Source organism: Emydura macquarii, unplaced genomic scaffold, assembly GCF_026122565.2.
Source record: "Emydura macquarii macquarii isolate MOO-44397 ecotype Brisbane River unplaced genomic scaffold, CSIRO-AGI_Emac_v2 contig_1483, whole genome shotgun sequence".
NCBI lineage: Eukaryota > Metazoa > Chordata > Testudines > Chelidae > Emydura > Emydura macquarii.
In genome coordinates, this window is record NW_027131620.1 from 12,437,276 (window position 1) to 12,456,360 (window position 19,085).

Consider the following 19,085-nt stretch of genomic DNA (forward strand, 5'->3'; position numbering starts at 1 on the left):
AAACTCAGCAGAAAGATTAGGTTAAGGGTTATATTTAACTGTTACTTAAACTAATGTAGTGTAGTCAGCAATCCATTCCAAAGTCTGGGCCAGGATTGTACCGAAGAAGCTGTATTCCTCAGTCTGTGAGGTAGAGGACCAGAGAGCTATGCAGTCAGCCCTTCTCCATCAGCCTCAATAATTTTGCTTATTACATACTAGTCCTGGCTTATCTCTATCTCAAAATAAACCACAGTTAGCAGTACAGGCAAATCCCAGATAGAGGCACAGTCTGGCCACTTGCTGCTCTCTCCACCTCCCTGCTAAGCAGAATTCTAGGGATTGAGGGGTGACTGGGGCAGGACGTACGAGGGAGAGCCGTGCTCCGGAGGTGAGAGACTGGGGCAAAGAGGGGGAGGGAGAACCGTGCCCCAGCATGGAGGGGTGACTGGGGCAGGATGCGGGAGGGAGAGCTGCATTCCAGGGGAGTGAACAGTGACTGGAGCAGGACGGGGGAGCTGTCTCCACCAGAGCCGTTCTTGAGTGCTCCTCCAGGCTCCAGCAGTCCCCCTGGTGGTGGAGGCCAGTTATTGTGAGTAACCGGACTTTTAGTGTCCAGTCAGCACTGCCAGGTTCCCCTTTTTGGCCAGACTTTCTGGTCGAACACCGGACACCTGGCAACCCTACATCTCACAGGGCCCTAGAGCCCAAGGCCGAATGTCTACATTGCAATTAAACAGCCTCTTAGCCCGAGCCCCTTAGCTGGAGTCAGCTGCCCCTGGCCAGCCACAGGTTTTTAATTGCAGTGCAGACATACCCCAAGAGGCAAAAGAGAAGCTTTGCTATTTCCAGCCTCAGAATCTCTTACATGTTGCCCACAAACCTTTAGCAACACAGAAAACCCACTGTGTGGCATTGCCAGGTGTGAAATTCCAATCATGGCATTAACCAACCAGACTGACTCAGCTCTAACCTCTGATTGCACCTCTTTGTATTTGTAATAGTGCATCTGGCACCTAGTTGTAGAGAACTCCAGAAAACTTAAAGTCCAAAGCATTCCATAATCCATAATCTGCAAAATCATTACTTTACACCTTTCTCCTGCCACAATTATTTCAGCCATGGTGGTTGCCTTCACTCTCCTGCTTCTATACATTTTAGGTATGTTACATTTCTCCCACTCTGTTACTGAGTAGCTGCAGATGCCACTTCGGTGTGATTTATAGGCAGTAGCTAAAGCTCAGTTATAATTCCCCATTTTAGACATGAAAAATAGTCTGTAATGCTCAACAGAAGGGCCTCTCAACAATGATATATAATTTAAAAATTAACATGAGAACAGAGGAGACATTGGATTTTGAACTAGGGACTCTTTCATTCAAAGGTTAAACCTCTACAAGGTGAGGCAAAAGAATTCCTTGAGTTATTAAGTAAATGCCTCTAGTATATTTCCCAGTACATTAGCTGTTCTCGCCTCTTCCAGTTTAGCTGTGGTCATCCCCAGCATGTTCAAAGGGCACATGCACATGACATCGTGTTTACTCATTGCTTTTTCCCAATGTTAGGAATATCCTTCAATGCCTGACAGAGGCATCTCGAGCACAAATAGTGCAGTCTGAACTCAAATATGTATAGATAAGACTATGGGTCAAACAAACTGGTGTTTTTTTGACCCAAAGGTCAAAGTTGAGGGACCTAGGGAAAGTTCATAATGCATCCTTTTGTAACTAAAAAAATAATAAAGATAATGCTTTGCACTTGCATTTGGCCTTTCATCTCAGAGCATCTTACAAATATAAATGAGTTATTCATCAGTTCTGCAACACCTTACTCACATGAGTAGTTCTGTTGACCTAGAAGGACAACTCACATGAGTGAATGTTTGCAGGATCAAGCTCTGAAGCCTCCCAAAACTTGTGAGATAGGTAATTAATCTCCATTTTATGGGGAAACTAAGGCACAAAGTAGTTAAGTCCTGATGTCATAGAATGAGTCAATGGTAGAGCTGGAAACATAATCCAGATATCCTGACTTTCCATCCTGTATTTTAGTTACAAGACTGTTCTTCCTATATAACTCTAATACTTTTATATTTATAGAGCTTGATGGTTGTTGAGATTCCTAAGTGCTGTAATATAGAAAACCACATAGGGAGAATACAGAGCCAGAGATGGAGAAGGGAAAGAAGAGGGTGCGTAACTTTTTGGGAGGTGATATTTCTTTTATTTTCATTCTTTTGTTCACAATAGTTGGATCTAGCCCATGACTTAGGTGTCTATTGCTGCCCTCTACTTAACCCTGGTTCACTCTGGCACCAAGTAGTCATATTTATGGATTGCAAATTTATTGACATTTGACATCTGCATCAGCTTTCACCTGATCAACAGGAGCCTCTGCCGCCAAAGGGAATAATTATGGAAGATTTCAACGGCGATGAGAATGCCAAAAAGGTCATTAAATCATATTGGAAAAACAATGTGTTCATACATTTAGTCTTGCCAGTAAATCTTCTGGTTGAGGTCTGGACCACCTACTGGCAATCCTCAAAGAGAGGAAGAACAGAGAGAATCAGGGAGTGGAATTAAATATGTACTGAATAACATGAAGCCTACAACAGTGAGATCTTTAATTTGCTACTCTATGAATCCAGTATAAGCAAAAACCAAAACAAACTAAAAAACCCCCCAAAATCAAAACCAAAAAACCCCTGGCTCTCTGACTTTGTCTAAATTAAATCCCTCTAGGTACTGTGGGCTTGATTTAATAATCCTGAGTAATGTGTGCACCCCACATTATCCATACAAGTTGTATGTGGGAGGTAAGAGATACAGAAAACATATGGCACAAGGAAAACAAATTACAGGTTGTGCTTTTACACACAGTTTGGCTATGCTTATTAATCCTGTTGATATTTTTTCAGACTTGAAATATGGATGTAGAAACTTTCACCCTAATCCCCTTGGAAAATCTGAAAGTTTAGTTTTGATTTATAAAATGAGGCCATCTCACAGTTCATGGGAGCATATGCAATGTTTAAAAATAATACAGGTTTCCTGGACTGATTAAACTACTCCCACCCCATGAAATAAACTAAATAGTTTCCCCACAATCCTCTCCCTGAAGCAAAAGCCTGAGAAAAGTGATAGGTCTTGCACCATAAACTGATAATCAACAGAAGAAGGCTTCAGATGACCAGTAGGGGAAATGAATTGTAAAGTGAATTATAGACTCACTGTTGCCTGCCTCGACTTCAAGCACAGGGGCTTGAGTCACCAGTGGCTTGCACCCTCTGTATTCATATACCCCTGGGCAAAGTGAGGATAATATAGGTGTAGAATATTACCATTCTGCTATGGTAGAGTTTGACACTCACTTTACACAGGTGTAAATTATTATGTAAGGGGCAAGAAAGAAACAGGCCCTAGCATTATCACATCCCAGCAGGCCTCTCTACTTTTGTGGTCTCCCCTAGGGCCAGGTCCAAAGCCCACTAAAGTCAGTGGCAGTCTTTCTGACAGGCTCAAAGGGATAAAGCTGGTAATCACCAGAATTCCATCCACATGAAATTCATAGCTCAATATCAGTCCCCAGAAATTTAGAGAATTGGTGTAATTTGTTCCCGGGGGCTGATTTTGCCAAGCAGACAGGAAGAATTGCACTGGGGAGATGGCATACCCTGGCATGTGAAATACTTCTAAACATTGGCTTGAAGCATGAGGTGGAGAAGGAGGTATGCGTCAGAAATAGATACTGGCAGTAATGTATTTATTAGGGCATCTATGTGCCTAAGTAATTTAAAGCAACCTGCTTGAGTTGTGATTCAAATAGCTGATAATTTTGAGGGTCCATGAACTAGGTCAGAGTGAAATTTTGCCATTTCCAGCTGCATGCAGATTTTCACAGTGAACGCCTGAATCTGTATCAGCTGAGTGCATTTGGGCAATTTTTCACTAAACTGAACCCATAGGGGAATTATAATTTTCACCGGTGTGTTTTTTTTTGTGGGTCTCCACTGTGAAAGAAAAAAGTGCAAAAAGCTTTGGGAAATGAAACAGCTTCTACCTATACAAAACGTGACTCTAGGGTTGACAAAAAGCTTGAGGCAGAACCAGTAAGTAACAAACAGTCTTATCTGTGTGCAATACAACTTACAGCTGTGCCTTTTCTGAATCACAGGAAGGTTCTATTCCAGAGTTCCCTGGCTTTCCTCTGAATGCCTGATTAAGCCTTCAGTACCCAGCCCTGCTCTCAGACACCACTATGTACACCTGTGAGAGGTCTAAGCCGAGAGGAAATTCCCTGGTGGGATTTCTTCAGCCTCTCACAATTCAGATAATATTTACTTCCATGGTAAGTAGAGGACAGTGTTATAAAGAACACTTAGCACTGGAGTGTTTGATAACTCCCATTTACTTCTACATTCCAGAGCTGATTCATTTTTGCTCCTGTGCTTAGTCTGATACAGGGAGTGCAGCAGAGAGACTGCACCTTGCTGACCCTGACCAAGGCTGGTTTCGCCTACCACCCCTTACCAATACAGTCTCCGGGGCTGATCTCACTTACACGTGAGTTTCCTATGAGCCTCTACATCCACCAGGGAATCCCCTTGCACCGGGCATATTCTTCAAAGTGTGTGTGTGTGTGTAACCAGCACAATGTGGCTGTGAATTCCCCTTCATAGGAATCCTTCACTTGTAGCAGGAGGCAATGGGATCAACCATGCGTTGAAAGCCCAGCCCGGCCCGGCCCTGGCACAGCACAACATTCCAACAGGAACTCAGGAAGCCCTGGTGTCTCAGTCAGGCACAAAAGCATCTCAAAGCTCCAGGGAACACAGAGCGGAGTGTCCATGCTGCATGGCCCTTTTAAGAGGATGTAGCATGTACACTCTGTGCCTGGGGGGAGAGGGAGGGGAGGAGGGAGAAGAAAACCAACTCTGAAGGTCCTCATAGCCTTATTCACGCCTTCCCTTTAGACAGGCTAACCTCATTTAGTCCTTTAGTGCAGCTGTGGTTGGGGGAAGGGCGGGGAGCTAAGACTGCAAGGAGCCTCACACCATCTTTATAATCTCCACCCCACCCTGATCAGAAGGCATAACTGCGGTCACTGCTAGTGCCTTTGGTGCACAAGATTCACCCAGAGGGACAGGTACTGTCCCCCCATAGATTCCGTCCCCCCCCCCCCCCCCCCAGCTTCAGGCTCAGCCTGCTCTACTCCCTTTCTTGGCCAGAGGAGAGACAAGTGGACAAAGGGAAGGAGCAGTTGCCACTGTTTTGCTTGATCTTATGCTGCTGCAATAGAAGGATGGTGTGAAAGAGAATGGCCACGTCAAATACACTCCAACCACCTCCTTCGCTCCCTCCACACTGCCTTCAGAAATATCAAAGCTGCACCTTCCACTTTCTTTCACAATGTTTATCATCGTTCTTCGATTTTCTAGGACAACAAATGGTTAGAAATGAGCATATATCACCAGGAACTCTTTGCCTGCCCCTTCCCCCAAGCAGTGTCATAAAAACGCACAAATTCACATTAATAATGAAGTACATTTCCCCAAGAAGCCGCTGTGTATCTCAGGGAGAGCAGGCGAGGTGGCAGTTGCTGCAGAGTTTCCTATTAAAGATTAGAGCAAATACTCATAAATCTGCTGAGGGGCCAAAGAACATGTTCGAGTTGTCTCCCTCTTAATGGAACCTTTAGTGAACTGAATATATATGTGTGTGTGCGTGTGTGTGTGTGTTCAGTTTATTCATTGGACTATGACAATCCCCCCCAGTCCCTCTTCCTCCTCTCCCCAATTCTGGATTTATTCACCTCTTGAAGAAGCAGTGGTGTTGCACATTGTTTAGTGGCAAAGTGCAAATTGCCCAGGAGGAACCAATGCTCCCTGTATTCAGCTCCCTGCAGAAGTGGCACAGACCTGGTGATGTGCCTCATCTTAGGGTCCCCTATGCCACGTTGTGTGGGGGAGGGGCTCATGCCTGCCCTACAGTTCCTTTGCGCCAGTCCGCCTGGCAAAAGGGGCTGCAGGGCAACGATTAATCAGGTCCATAGTATACATTATCAATACCACTCACAGGCTGAGAACTTTGGCACCTGGGGGCGGGCATGCAAAGGGGTACTGTGCACAAAGGCGCTCTTAGCATGGCCATAGGTAACTTGAAAATGCTGTAGGCATGGCTCTTAATGAGGCTAAAGTTGAGCACTTATGATCTGCACACACAAGATCAGAGCTTTTGGTATGAAAGGAAGCAGATGTGCATAGTTGGAGGCAGATAAATGAGTGTGTATACAATGTTTTGGAGATAAAAACATCTAATAGAAGAGGAGAGAGACATGGGCTCAAGCCACAAAACTGGGATCAGGACTTTAATCCAGGTTTCCAGCACCCCCAGTAAAAGGACATATGGATTCAAGATTTGGATTGGCCCAGGATAGAGAAAGGCCATTTACAAAATTTGGATCAGGATTCTATTTCAAGCATTCCCAAAGTTTGGAATTGTTCAGATCGGGGGTTTTTTCTTCAGGCCCATCTCTAGTACTAGGAATTGAATATCAATTAATATTGTTATTTTAACATGCAAAACTCCTACTGACTCCAGTAAGAATTATGCGGGCCAAAGGGCTAAACTGTTTTTCTTTGGGTATATTCCTTGTTCTTTTTCTCATTTAAAAAAGGACAAATCCCATTTACTAAGTGGAACCTATTTCTAGAGCTGGTAATAAAAAAATGCCCTTCTCCCCTCTGGTGGAAAATTTCAACTTTTCATTAAAAAAAAATTAAAAAACCAAAATATTTTGGTCAAAAACTGAAATATTTCAGTTTTGAAATGTCACTGCTGTGCTTCATGGGAGTTGTCATTTGAGTCCCTCATATGGCCATTCTCCTCCATAGGCCAGGGTCCTTGGTTAGACTTCATCTCCCATAATGCACTATAGTGGTAATCTCTTGGTAAGGGGAGGTGATGCATCATGGGAGTTGCATGTCCACACTGTATCATGGGAGATGAAGTCTGGCTGGAAAGCCTAGCTCCTAGAAGAATTTAGGGACATGAGACAATTGAATACAGTTCCTATGAGGTACCACAGCAGCATTTCCAAACTGAAATACTTTATTTTTCATCTGAAAACTGACAGGTATTTGGTTTTTCAATTAAAAGTCAAAATTTTCCATGGAAAGCAGACACAATTTGTGGGGAAAAAAACAGTTATGCTGGAAACCTAATTTTCTGTCAATATATAGTTTTTGACAGAACATTTTCAGCCAACATCACCTATTTCCTTTGGTAAGCAGAACTCACATTTTTCATTTAAGGTACGTTGTGGCTAACTCTTGAATGATTACACAAGGGAAGTAAAAAAGGAAGGAACCTTTCTGTCCTCTTTGAACTCCCCTTTTCAATGGCAAGGATCAACTGCAATCCCTGCTAGCACTCACACATCACAAAACAAGCCAACAGAGTCCAGATGGAGTCGGTACTAGCTTATCCCTGGGCTCTTTCAAGGATTTGTGACTTTGCATCACCCCTACTCAGTGCTGGGTCTTAACGGTACAATCTGGCCCCTGCTTAGAGTCTGTCAGCCCTGGATTACTGCCTTTTCCTTATATGTTATACTCTTAAAAACAGACAATGCCACAGATATAAACCTATGTCTCTACACAATAGCCCTGTGCAGTGCATTGCTTGTTGTACATCATTGCTACATGACAAAACGACACAAAACACAAAGGGCCTGATTAAGATCTCACCTACAATAGAGTAAATCAGGTGTAACTCCAATATGGTGGAAAACCAGTGTAAGTCCTGCTCCTGCATCAGAATCAGTTGGTGTGGACCCCTGTGAAAAGTTCCAATAAAGCCACAGCCAAGGCGCAGGGATCCATGCAAACAGGTCTGATGCAGGATTGGTGCCACAATAATATCAGAATTAGCCCTTCAGTGCACAGTTTACTAATAATTCCCCTTTTATTCATTATACCAATAAATAGTGAGAATCGTCTCTTTTTTGCCATAAAGCCATATATATATAATTTTTCTCATTTTCCATCCATGTTCCATTACATTTCCACAGAGCGCTCACCCTGGAAAATTAAATGATTTTTATTGAAAGGTGCTTTAAAGGAGTAGGTACTCCTTATATCCTTTCCTTTGTTATTGATCTTCGTTATTTGGAGAGGTAAAGTGTAAAAAAAAGATTCAGATACTTTTCCTGTGAAATTTTGTTGAGTAAAAATGTGCTGCCATAGATCATGAAGGCTATAACGTTCAATGATATCAGACGGGGCAAACAAAAGGCAAGATTCTGATACCCTTACGGACACTGACTGCTCAGGGCTGAAGGTACTATTCAAGGTCCATACGATCTGGCCCAAGTATTTAAGTGGTGTCTCTTCTTTGCTGAACGTACAATATTTGATTGTTGGGGTAGGGACTGACATTTACTGCAGCAGCTATTTAGCTTTGGCTCAGGGACTGTCATTTACAGTACGTCTGTACTGCATCTAGTACAATGGGGAGTGACCAGGTTGGTATCTAGGTGCTAGTGCAATAGAAATGTTAAATAATAATAATTGATCTTATTAATAACATGATATTCTTGTTCATTACTGTCAAATCTGCATTAAGGTATCTTAAAAACATTGGGTCTGACCCTGCTCCTGCAATGGCAATAACAAAACTTGCATTGGTATTCAAAGGATCACAATAGGGCCCTATCACAAAGTCTGATCCTGTACTGAAGTATATGGAATTTTGCTCAGTTTAACAATAATAGTAGGACCAGGCCCCTCATTTGTGTTGGGCTTTCTCTATCTATGGCTAATGATTTTTTAATCAGAATGCTCCATTAGTTTCGATGGTGAGTTCTGCTTACAAACCGATGGAATGAACGGCCAGCTATGCCCCAATATTCTCTTATTCACATATTCGTCCTTTGTGGCATTTGTTATTGATGTGTGCAGGATGAAGAGAAGATTACGTTCTCCAAATCCCAAACTCAGACACCTGATTTGCACAACTCCCTGGTCCCATGTAACACTGACATTAGCTGTAACAACTGAACAGGTCACGCAGCGAAACTCCTGCAGTTTCAGAGGAGAGATGAGAACATAAAATCCACAAAAGGAAAAAAAAATATTTTATTTTGGTATACTTAACACATACAGTTATCTTCGTGTCCTATATATCATTTAACAAATTGCTTTGCAATTCTTACAGGGCGTGGTATAATGACTGATTTAAAATCACTGCATTGCTTAAACTGCATTGTTCTTCATCAAGTTGAGTCATTTTTATGTGAAGTGTCAAGCTCTCTAACAAATAACTGCTGCCAGACAAATCAAGTTCCTCATCTTAAAGCTACGGCTAAATAGTTTATAGCTTTAATCTGCTCACTGAGGTGTGCAGTCTATGACAGTAATTATAAATGCAAGGAGAAATTATAGCTGAATGCTTTAACTGCATTAGGAGCCATTTGATGAACAATCATGATTGCCTGCTCATTTTCAACAATAGAGGGCAAGTTAGTGTCAGTGCATTAGAGGATTTTCAGTTCTGCTCTGCTCTTTCTTCCATTTACCACAGAACGTCAGTTGTCTGCTATAAAGTAGAAAAAAGCACTGTAGAAGCTTTAAACTTGATGGTTTAAAAAAAAAAAAAAAGACAAAGGAGGAAATAGAAAAACTGTTTATCATTATGACTCATTTTTTGTTTCGCAGCAACCTTACTTTCAAATTAGTTCATTTTAAGTAGCTGCATGTTTACTTACCAGAGACTTTGTAAAAGAAATGTCCCCCAACCAGCCTGGTAGATTTAAATCTATAATGACTCATTTAAAAAAAAAAGTTTTAAATAAGATCATACGGATCCTCTAATACTGACTAGTTTGTAGCCACTCTCACTGCCTGAATTTAAAGCTAGAGTTGTGAATATGTACGCGCACACTTCCTGGAGAAAAAAACATATTTTTAATTTAGCTGAGGAATTGAAGAAATATATTTTAAAGTTATAAATCCATGTACAAATTTGAAGCAACACTCCCTGATGTTCATGGGCTTTCAAATGAAGAACAACAAAAAATGTGCAGCCGTTTAAATGAAAAGATGATCCTGACATAAGATTTTAGCAAATTAAAAATAATGTTACATTATATCACCAGACCCATTTCAGTTTGGAGAGTTAAAAAAAAACCCAAAATGGAGATGAATATACAGCAGATATATAAACATGCATTTATATTTAATAGGAATTTATCACAAATCACTGAAACAGCTTCACTGATGTCTTTAAAAAAATACCACACACATGAATGTTTTTCTGGTAGTAATGATCTGACTAGCAATTCATTTGTTTATATTTTTAAATGATACTTACTCTATTTTCTAAATAAGAATTTAAATAGTAACCTTCATTTTCAATACGAGTGATATTTTATATGTTTCTATAGTTTTGAGAATTTCTTTCCACTGTTTTACTTGCATTTTTAGTTACTTATATTTTGTTTATCTTTGCTTTTGATGCAATATTTAGTCAATTAATGTATTAGGCATTTTAAGTGTCTCAATATGCTTTACATTTATTTTCTCTAAATACTTTGCACTTTTAAATTACTGAACATATTAAATACATGAATTTCTGCAGGCATATTCCTTAAACAGTATTGTATGCTCTATAATTAGGATACACATTGAACTTTTATCACACCATTTTTAAGATAAGGAAGCTCTGAATATCCCTGTAATATATCCTGGTCTTCTTGTAGAGATCAGAAAAACAAACCATATGAATAAACTCCAGGCATAACATTTTTAGTACAGTCTGAAGAATTTAGGCAAGCTTAGAACTCAAAAACTATAATAAAATCTATCCAATGCCATCCAAAATACCCCATCATTTCACACAATTTGTCCTATCATGCATACCAACTAAAATTATAGTTCCAGATAACTGTGCTATCACTCTGTCAGTGCACTTTACATATATGCCTTTGAAGGTAAGGTACTGCCTACATGCTGAGAAATTAGAAATATATGGATAATTAGGGGGTGACAATTTTTGGAACCCAAAGACTAGAGGGACAGTCCCTTGTTCTATATCCATATGTCATTTGGGTAATGCCAGAAACTTGTCAATTTGGGGTGTTGCTACTCAGAACCCACTTTTTTTTTCTGGGCATTTTTAGAAAATGTGTTTCTCTGCATCCCATCCCCCAAAATCTCTGAAGAACAGTGATGTGCATGCAGGGCTGGGTGTTTAACAATAACAATGGCTTTTAAAGACCCAAATTTGAAACATTTGTCAGGCATTAAGCCACAAAGATGCCAAAAATAACTGCTATATTCATATATTGGCAGATAGCTTTTGTTTGATAATGCCCAAATTATTGCTTTGCCCTCACATTTCTAGTATAAAAACCATAAATGTCAAAGTCTTAATAGATGCTAACAGGTGCGGGGAAAAGTCTGATTTACTTCCTCCCTGCCCCCAACCTCTTTTCATTTTGTGATATTTTGGCAGGTACACTGAATTTTGAATTGTTATAAAACCATAAGGTGTAAAATCAGTTGTTAACAGATAAACAAAGAACATTTATTCATCCTTTTGTTTTATGCCAGGTACTATGCCAGTGTTAGGTGAACAATGCAAAAAATTTCCCCATTAATATTAGGTAAAATTTTAAAATAAATTAACTCACTTTACAGTGCTCACCCCCCCTTTTGCATTTTGCTTTCAAAAGACTGAGCTTTGTTATATAAAACGTGAAGAAAGAGTAAATCTGCCCCTGTGCCAAGAGCAAGCATAAGACCTATCTATACAAGACTTAAGACGCATTACATTTGGATAGTGCTGGTTGTGCTGTACTGTAAGAACTTCCCATAACACCTATCCCCAAATTACCCTTTGATTACTGGTTTAAATGATAGCTTCTTTAATGGGACTGAAATGATGCATAGGCCTTGTCTGAGCAAATCTTAAAGTTGTATGAACATTTGCAGCAAGCACATTTTAAATCTACTTACAAAAGTGGCTCCATGCCCAGAGCACACGCACCCTCAACTAGTCAAAGAATAGCCATAGTACTATGTGAATTACGTGACAAATCACAAGTAACACAGCTTGAATTTTGAATGTACATTATCAGTCCATAATGTAAAAATTTCAAAAAGATATGCATGAAGGAAATTCAATTCATGAATACACTGAGGCGGAGGGGGGAGGAATTTTAACCTGCCTGTGGATATTCTGCAAGTAAAAAAAAAAGGGGGGGCGGAGAGTGGTAAATTTACTGAAGAAATTATTTGTTGAGAATTATTCTCACAAAGCCATCTTGATTACAGATACTTCGGAATTGAAAACGTCTATTTGGACTTGCAGTCAATGTGCTTCCTATTAATTTAAATCAAGAAATGTCAGGTTTGGGAGTTCAGTAAAATTAAAAATGTTATAAATTATGTATCAGCTAAACAGTATATCACACATCATAAACATTGGCTGTGACTGCACTCACAGTTATACACCTTCTTCAGTAGAGAAAATAACATTAGTACAGTCTCCAGAAAGCTGTCTTTTTGTGAAAAGTTAAGATTGTGAAAAAAGCTATTGATTCTCTCAGTTAAGAAGCTAAAAACAGCCCCATATTTTGCCACTGATCAACACCTAAAATTTTCATTGAAGTCAAATGGGGGAAGAGGGTACTGACTGAGCACCGGGACTCCACTGACACTATGAGACACCGTGAAAATGTGATGCATTCAAGAATAAAGAAAAGAATGGATAGGGATTCAAGGGGAGGGAAGGCTACTCAAAACAACCCAAAGGAGACCACTGGTGTAAGTGGTAAGGGAAACTATTAAAGTACAGTGCAATACAACACTGATCATCCAAATGTTATGGGAGGAATAACCAAGATTTTAGAGCATCAAAGGCATTTTCAATGTCATTAATAGACTATGGGGATATGAGCTTTTTGGGACAATGGAATGTTCTGGATAATTGAGGTTTTGCTGATCAAGATTATATTGTCTTTTTCTTCCTCCCCCCCAAAATATTTGATGCTACATTAATAATGAAGGGGAGAGGGATAAATAATTCCTTGGAACTATGAAGGATAATGCAGAAAAACAGGCATTCATTTGTGAAAATGACATTGAAAGCAGAAGAGTAGTCATTTATTTGCACTACTCCACAGTAACCTGAATAGAAGGTGGACTAAAATAATTCTTAGAAACAGGAAAATAAGAGATGTGGAAAGTGGGGAAACTATTAGTTAAAAATATTATAAAGAAGCAACTTTTCAATTCAGGCCGGGATAGTGGTCCATTTATCAAGCTTTGTTCTTCAATGCAGTGTAAAATGGATTGGGTATCTAAACTGATTAATGCAGCAGCAGCAGCAGATTTTCAATTTTATAATGTATTCAACTTTTAAGAAAGCACAAATGCTTTAAGAAATCTCCTTACAATCATGAAATTAAAACTCACTGTGGAGCTGATGGATGCATACCTTAAAAGTTATTCTTCATCCACTTCTGCTACAAACTGTGAATGGTGTTCTGGTGACTTGCTGTGTGTTTTGCTTAGATGAAGTTTTACTGCATGTTTGCTTGCAAATGTCCGACAGCACAACTTACATTTGAATTTAGAGTCTGTGTCCTCTTCCCCAGCTATTGTTTCAGGTGATCTTTGAACTGAAACTCTGGAGATTTCTTGTTCTACCTTGGTTTGCTGTTCCACAGCCAGTCTGTTCATGTCTTTCATTTGGAAACCTAGATGGGATTCTAAGTGGCTAATGTAAGTAGATGGGGTTCTAAACTGAGATGCACAGTCACTACAATAAAAGATTGGGTGTCCTTTGTCCATGTTTTTCAAAAACTTTGTTCCTCCAGTTTTCCTAAGTTGGTACTTGACATTTGCTAACCAATGGCTGATGGTGGTCATTGATAGTCCAGTAAATTTAGAAATTTGCATGCGTTCTTGAGGGCCTAGGTCTGATAATAAATATTTACCTTCTGATGTTTGGAAAAGGCTGGAAGCAAACTGAGCTTGCAAAATCAGGAGATGCTGAGGGTTCCAGTTTGATTGCCTGCCCTTCCTTTTATGCAGAGTAGAGACTTCAGTTGAGACATCCTCAAAACGTCGGACTTCCATTTCCAATTTCATTGATGGGATCCTAGAAGTTACAGCAGGTTTTGGTGTAGTAGCTTTGGGGAGAACTTTGACCATGTCAGCAATGTCAGACAGAGCATGTTTCTGATGTGGGGAAGTACAAGATTGTGCTTGAGCTGACTCAGCTTTCTTGTTTTTGGATTTGGTCAGATCTATAGGTTGGTCATTGTTTTCAAACAAATAACGCCTTGAGATGCTCGCAGGCTTTGGTGGGGCTGGAGCAGGAGATAAAACTGGCTTCTCCATCATATTTAAATTAGGTTTGTGGAACAGAGAAATTGTGCTCGAGCTGGGGTTTGAGTTGGACGGGGGCCGTAAAGACTCAGTGGCTTTGCCCAAGTGATTATTTAATACAGATTGCAGGGCACTAAGTGGATTGACACAAGGCAAGTCAGAAGAATGGCTTGTAGCAACACAACCATTGCTAAGAGAAGTTGCTATTGACTCCTTGGGTTTTGTTTTTTCGATTTCACCATCTTCTTTTGGTTTGTCCTCCTCCTTCAGGGGACATGGCTCTGTCTTTTTTGGCTCTACAGGGATCTCAGATTTGGGGAGAGATTCCCCTTCACTCTGGCAGAGTGAGGCAGCTTCAGGTTGGATGCCCTCACTAGTGTAGTCCTTTTGTGCTACTTCTTTGTCATCAGTTTCCTTCTTCACTTGAGTGCACTGGGCCACATTTGCGGAACAGGGAACCACAGGCATAACTTTCCATTTTGGAGCAATGGGTCTCAACTTATTGGTAATTGTTGGCCTGATTTGCAGTACTTGGGAACCCACTGGTAAAGAAGCCTTTGCTCCTTCTGAGAGTTGATAGGCTGCATGGATACTAGGATATGCACTCCAGCTAGGAGCTCCATTTTGAGCTTTATTGATGGCTGTGGTGACAGTGTTTTCCAAAGATTTTAAAATATCCCCACCACCTCTTGAACCATCTTCTAAATCTTCCTCCCTAAGATACTGGTATTTCATTGTAGGATCCAATGGTTTCTGAAGCATATCTTCATACTCTTCAGTTTTTACCACTTTCTCATCTTTCTTTGTGTCATCAGGTTTATCTTTTTTACTCTCTTTCTTTAGCTCAGATGCAGGAGTTATGCCATCCGAAGATGCATTACTGGATGGTTTTGAAACCTGGGTGTCATTGGCTGGTGCCTCAGACAGCGATTGCATTTTCTCCACAGCCAGGGGATCTAGTACTAGTTGTTTTCCTTTCTTTGAAGCTGAACTTGTGACCTTCAAGAAGTGACCAGTGACCATCATATGAGTGGTGAGTTGCTGCAAAGTGTCATGTGAACTTCCACATTCCATACACTTCAAAATCTGGGATTTACAGGCCTCAAACTGCCACGTGTAACTGGCTCCATTTTGGTAGCCATAACGGTTGTTAGATGACAACTGCAAGTTTGCATTCTTCTGAGGAGAAAAGGTATCTGCAAAAGATCCCGTTGTGGAATCTGGGGAACAAGGTCTGTTAACATCAAACACACGTTTCTTTGCTGGAGTGACCATTTTTGAAGAAATGGTAGGTACCGGCTCCTTCAAAGGCACTTTTTGGTAATGTTTTGTTTTTATCATATGAACACTCAGATCTTGAAGGGAATCAAAAGAGTCACCGCAGAACATACATTTCAGAACTTTTTGTGCATCTTCCTTGTCCATGTCCTGAAAGGCCCTCTTTCGGGGCTTTGAGTAGCTGGTAGGTCTGTGCTTGTCCTTTTTACGGTTATCATCTTGGTAATGACCAGTTTCATTCATATGAACTGTTAGCTCTACCAAGGTGTCATAGGCAGCGCTGCATTGCCTGCACCTAAATCTGCTAGCACCAGTGAATACGCTTCCACACATTTTGCTGCTTTGTCTGTAGAGCTGGACTGAACTGAAAAGATTTGGTTTGGAGACCGGTCTGGAAGGTAAACTCTGTTGCAAGCTTTTTGACAGTGCATCTTGGTGCCAATCAAAGTCACTTTTGTTACCTCCATTTCTATTGTCACAGCCCCTTCGTTCAGAACTAGACAACTTGAGACCCAGTCCTAAGCCTGTCCAATAAGAGTCTGATAGTATGTTAGCATAGACTGCGGTCATTTTATCCATGCAATCATGTGCTGCATTCTGAGGTTTGGGGCGGGCATTGTTTTTCAGATCCTGCACCTCTCTAGAGCAAATGCTTTTAGTATCTGCTACCTGGTCACTAGCATCACTTAATAGGGACTCATTTTCTGCATCCTGATTAGATATATGACTTACTGGAGAATTCTGGTAGCTAAAGCTTCCTTTCTGCTCAGGACCCACTTCATGTTCTTCGTCTGTGCCAGTGTCATTGCTGCCCTGAAGCTGAGCTGTTGAATTACTGTCATCATCATCCTCTTCCTCCTCCTTTATGTCTTCCTCTTGGACGTAACCTGAAATGTAATATCAATATATGAAATAACATGTTAATAACACTGCAGTTTGATTTCTCTAGTTTCACTATGTGCTTTCCCTACTGGACTTCATTTTAACCTACAACTTCATTGTCTGTTAGTATTGGAAGTGAAAAAGTCAAATGATGTCTTTTTGTGAAGCTTTCTGTTTTTTATTGGCAGATTATCATAATTTTTTTTATAACTGCCAGAGATTCTGAGTTAATAATTTTCCTGTGGTGGGAGTATAGTTCTAACTGTCCTATTATGGGACAGTTGGAAAATTCATGCGAGAACTTTAAATTCATACTAAAAGTCTCCATTCTATGAATTTGTTATTACAGCCAGGGGGGCCGGGGGCTGGGGGGGTGGAAAAAGAGAGAAAATTGGCAAGGAATAGAAGAAAAGTAATTGCTCTAATCTTCCTGGTTCATAGAATTATCTAGGAACAGTAATCTTTTGCCATTTGATCATCTTAAGAAGCATTTCAGAACGTGCACAAATAATTGATATTCCAAACCACTACACTTGAAAAAGTTAATAGGCTCAGCTGAACCCTCTGTTTGTAAATGCACTGTATTCCATCAAAGCACATTATACTTTCATAAAAGAAAGATTCCAGGGCAGAAGCCTAAAAAGCTGTGGAAGAATATTCTAGGATATGTCTGAGATAGACTGATGTTAACTATAGAACGAAAAAAAGTAAAGCAAATTCAGAGTGGTTTTATTTGACAAATTAACTATTTTAATTACTAAGATAAACGTGATATTGGTAGAGCCACAAATTTTAGAATTAATTAAGGAATTCAGTTATTTTTTCTTGTGGCACTAAATTGTGGCAGGAGTAATTCCACTGAAATAAATGGAGCTAAACAGGTATGAAAGGGAAAGGAGAATCAGGCTGAGGGTGAAACCCTGACCCCAAGGAACTCAATGGAAAAACTCCCCTGGACTCAACGGTGCCAGGATTTTATCCTTAGACTCCAATGGGCAGGGAGTCCAAGAGGAAGGTAATACTACAAACACTTTCCCATTAATAGCCACCCTAAATTTTAACTTAATCTGCTTTGGCACTGTTCATACCCCTGTTGTGCAAGCTGTAAGTGGACATTCAAACAATCAACTGTTACTGATACAAACATTCATAGAATCAATCTTTAAATTCACAGGCAAAAGCCTTCATGCGCAATGTGCTTCCATGCTCATTCAATCAGGAAACACAAACAATGTTGCCAACTCGAATGATTTCATCATGAGCCGCATGATATTTGGTGTTTCTCTTAAAGACCAACTCATGGAATCATGTGACTATGTAATAATCAAAGCTGTGGTTTAAAAAAAAAGATTTAGCGCTCATGACTGTTGAGCAAAGTTTGAAAAACGTGACTCTTGAAGGCTCAAAAATAGAAAGCAAATTAAAAAAGCCCAATGTTTATTATATGTTTAAAATCCTATGACTTTTAAACCAATCGCATGGCTTTTAGGGGGCTCTCACCCATGACTTTTGAACACCTGACATTGGCATTATTGCATAAATGATGCCACTTTGATCAATCAATAAAGCTAGTCAGAAGATTTGGAAACATTCAAAATGCTGACAAAAATATAGACAAAACTTTCTGTAAATTGTTTTTCAGAAATTTCAATGTAATTCAATATTTCAACCTGCTCTATCAATCAAAGTTGAACAAAACAGATCAGATTCAGAATCACACGTTGAACATCTTACGGTTGCAAATAAATGTTTGTAATCAATCCATAGAGGAAAAATATTAGAAAACAGTTGCTGAATAACCCTGAATTACAAATAACCTGGAGGAAATTATGATCTATGTATGGATATTCCAGCAATATAAAAAGAGGCTAAATTCACTGGATACATTCTTTGTAGGAAATTATTCGCTAAATTCTATGAAGAATATTGATTATATCATTCTTCTAGCTCTCTTTGGTTGATTGTTGCATGGAGATGTGATACTAGAGAGCGTCTCAAACAGCAGTAAAGGTAACAGCAGTAACTATGTATGAATGAATGCAGGCCATGTATAATGTGATAAAACAACAATAATACACATCATAATGATAATACTATGCATGTGAATGGTGCTTTCAATTAAGGATTACAAATGCTTGTCAAGCATTAAATAAATAAGCCTCTCAATGTCTCTGTGAGGAACAGAATATATTATTACTCCATTTGCAGATGGGTAGACTGAGGCACAGGTAGGTTAAGAGGCTTGTTCAGGGACAGTCAACAAGTCAAAGGCAGATCTGGGACTAGAATCCAGGAGTTTCAGATCCTAGCCCTGTCCTCTAGGAACTGGATGATGTTCGCCATGATCTCCCTTATGAGTGTACAGGGAGGTGAGTGCTACTACACATCATGAATGGTAACCTTGACGAGCATGAACTGAGGAGCAGGACTGAGATTGTTCTTGTGGTATTAGGTTGCAATGTATAGTTTAGATGGCAACATTGGATTCTTGCCAACATGCATCACAGTGCCATGCGTATGGTAATGAGCAAAACAAAAATAAAGAGGG

At 40.0% G+C, this 19,085-nt stretch overlaps 1 protein-coding gene across 2 annotated transcripts in view; it reads right to left on the reverse strand.

The window, feature by feature from the left end:
* The window catches only part of TSHZ2 (teashirt zinc finger homeobox 2), a 246,786-nt gene that overhangs the window by 81,826 nt on the left and 145,875 nt on the right, over positions 1 to 19,085 (reverse strand). Inside the window, exon 2 of one of the 2 annotated variants that reach the window (XM_067554638.1) lies at positions 13,482 to 16,542. In XM_067554638.1, the coding sequence (XP_067410739.1) occupies positions 13,490 to 16,542 (3,053 nt within the window). In that variant the 3' untranslated portion in view covers positions 13,482 to 13,489. Of the gene's footprint in view, positions 1 to 13,167; positions 16,543 to 19,085 lie in introns of those variants that run through there. The other variant, XM_067554637.1, reaches the window with a different exon arrangement.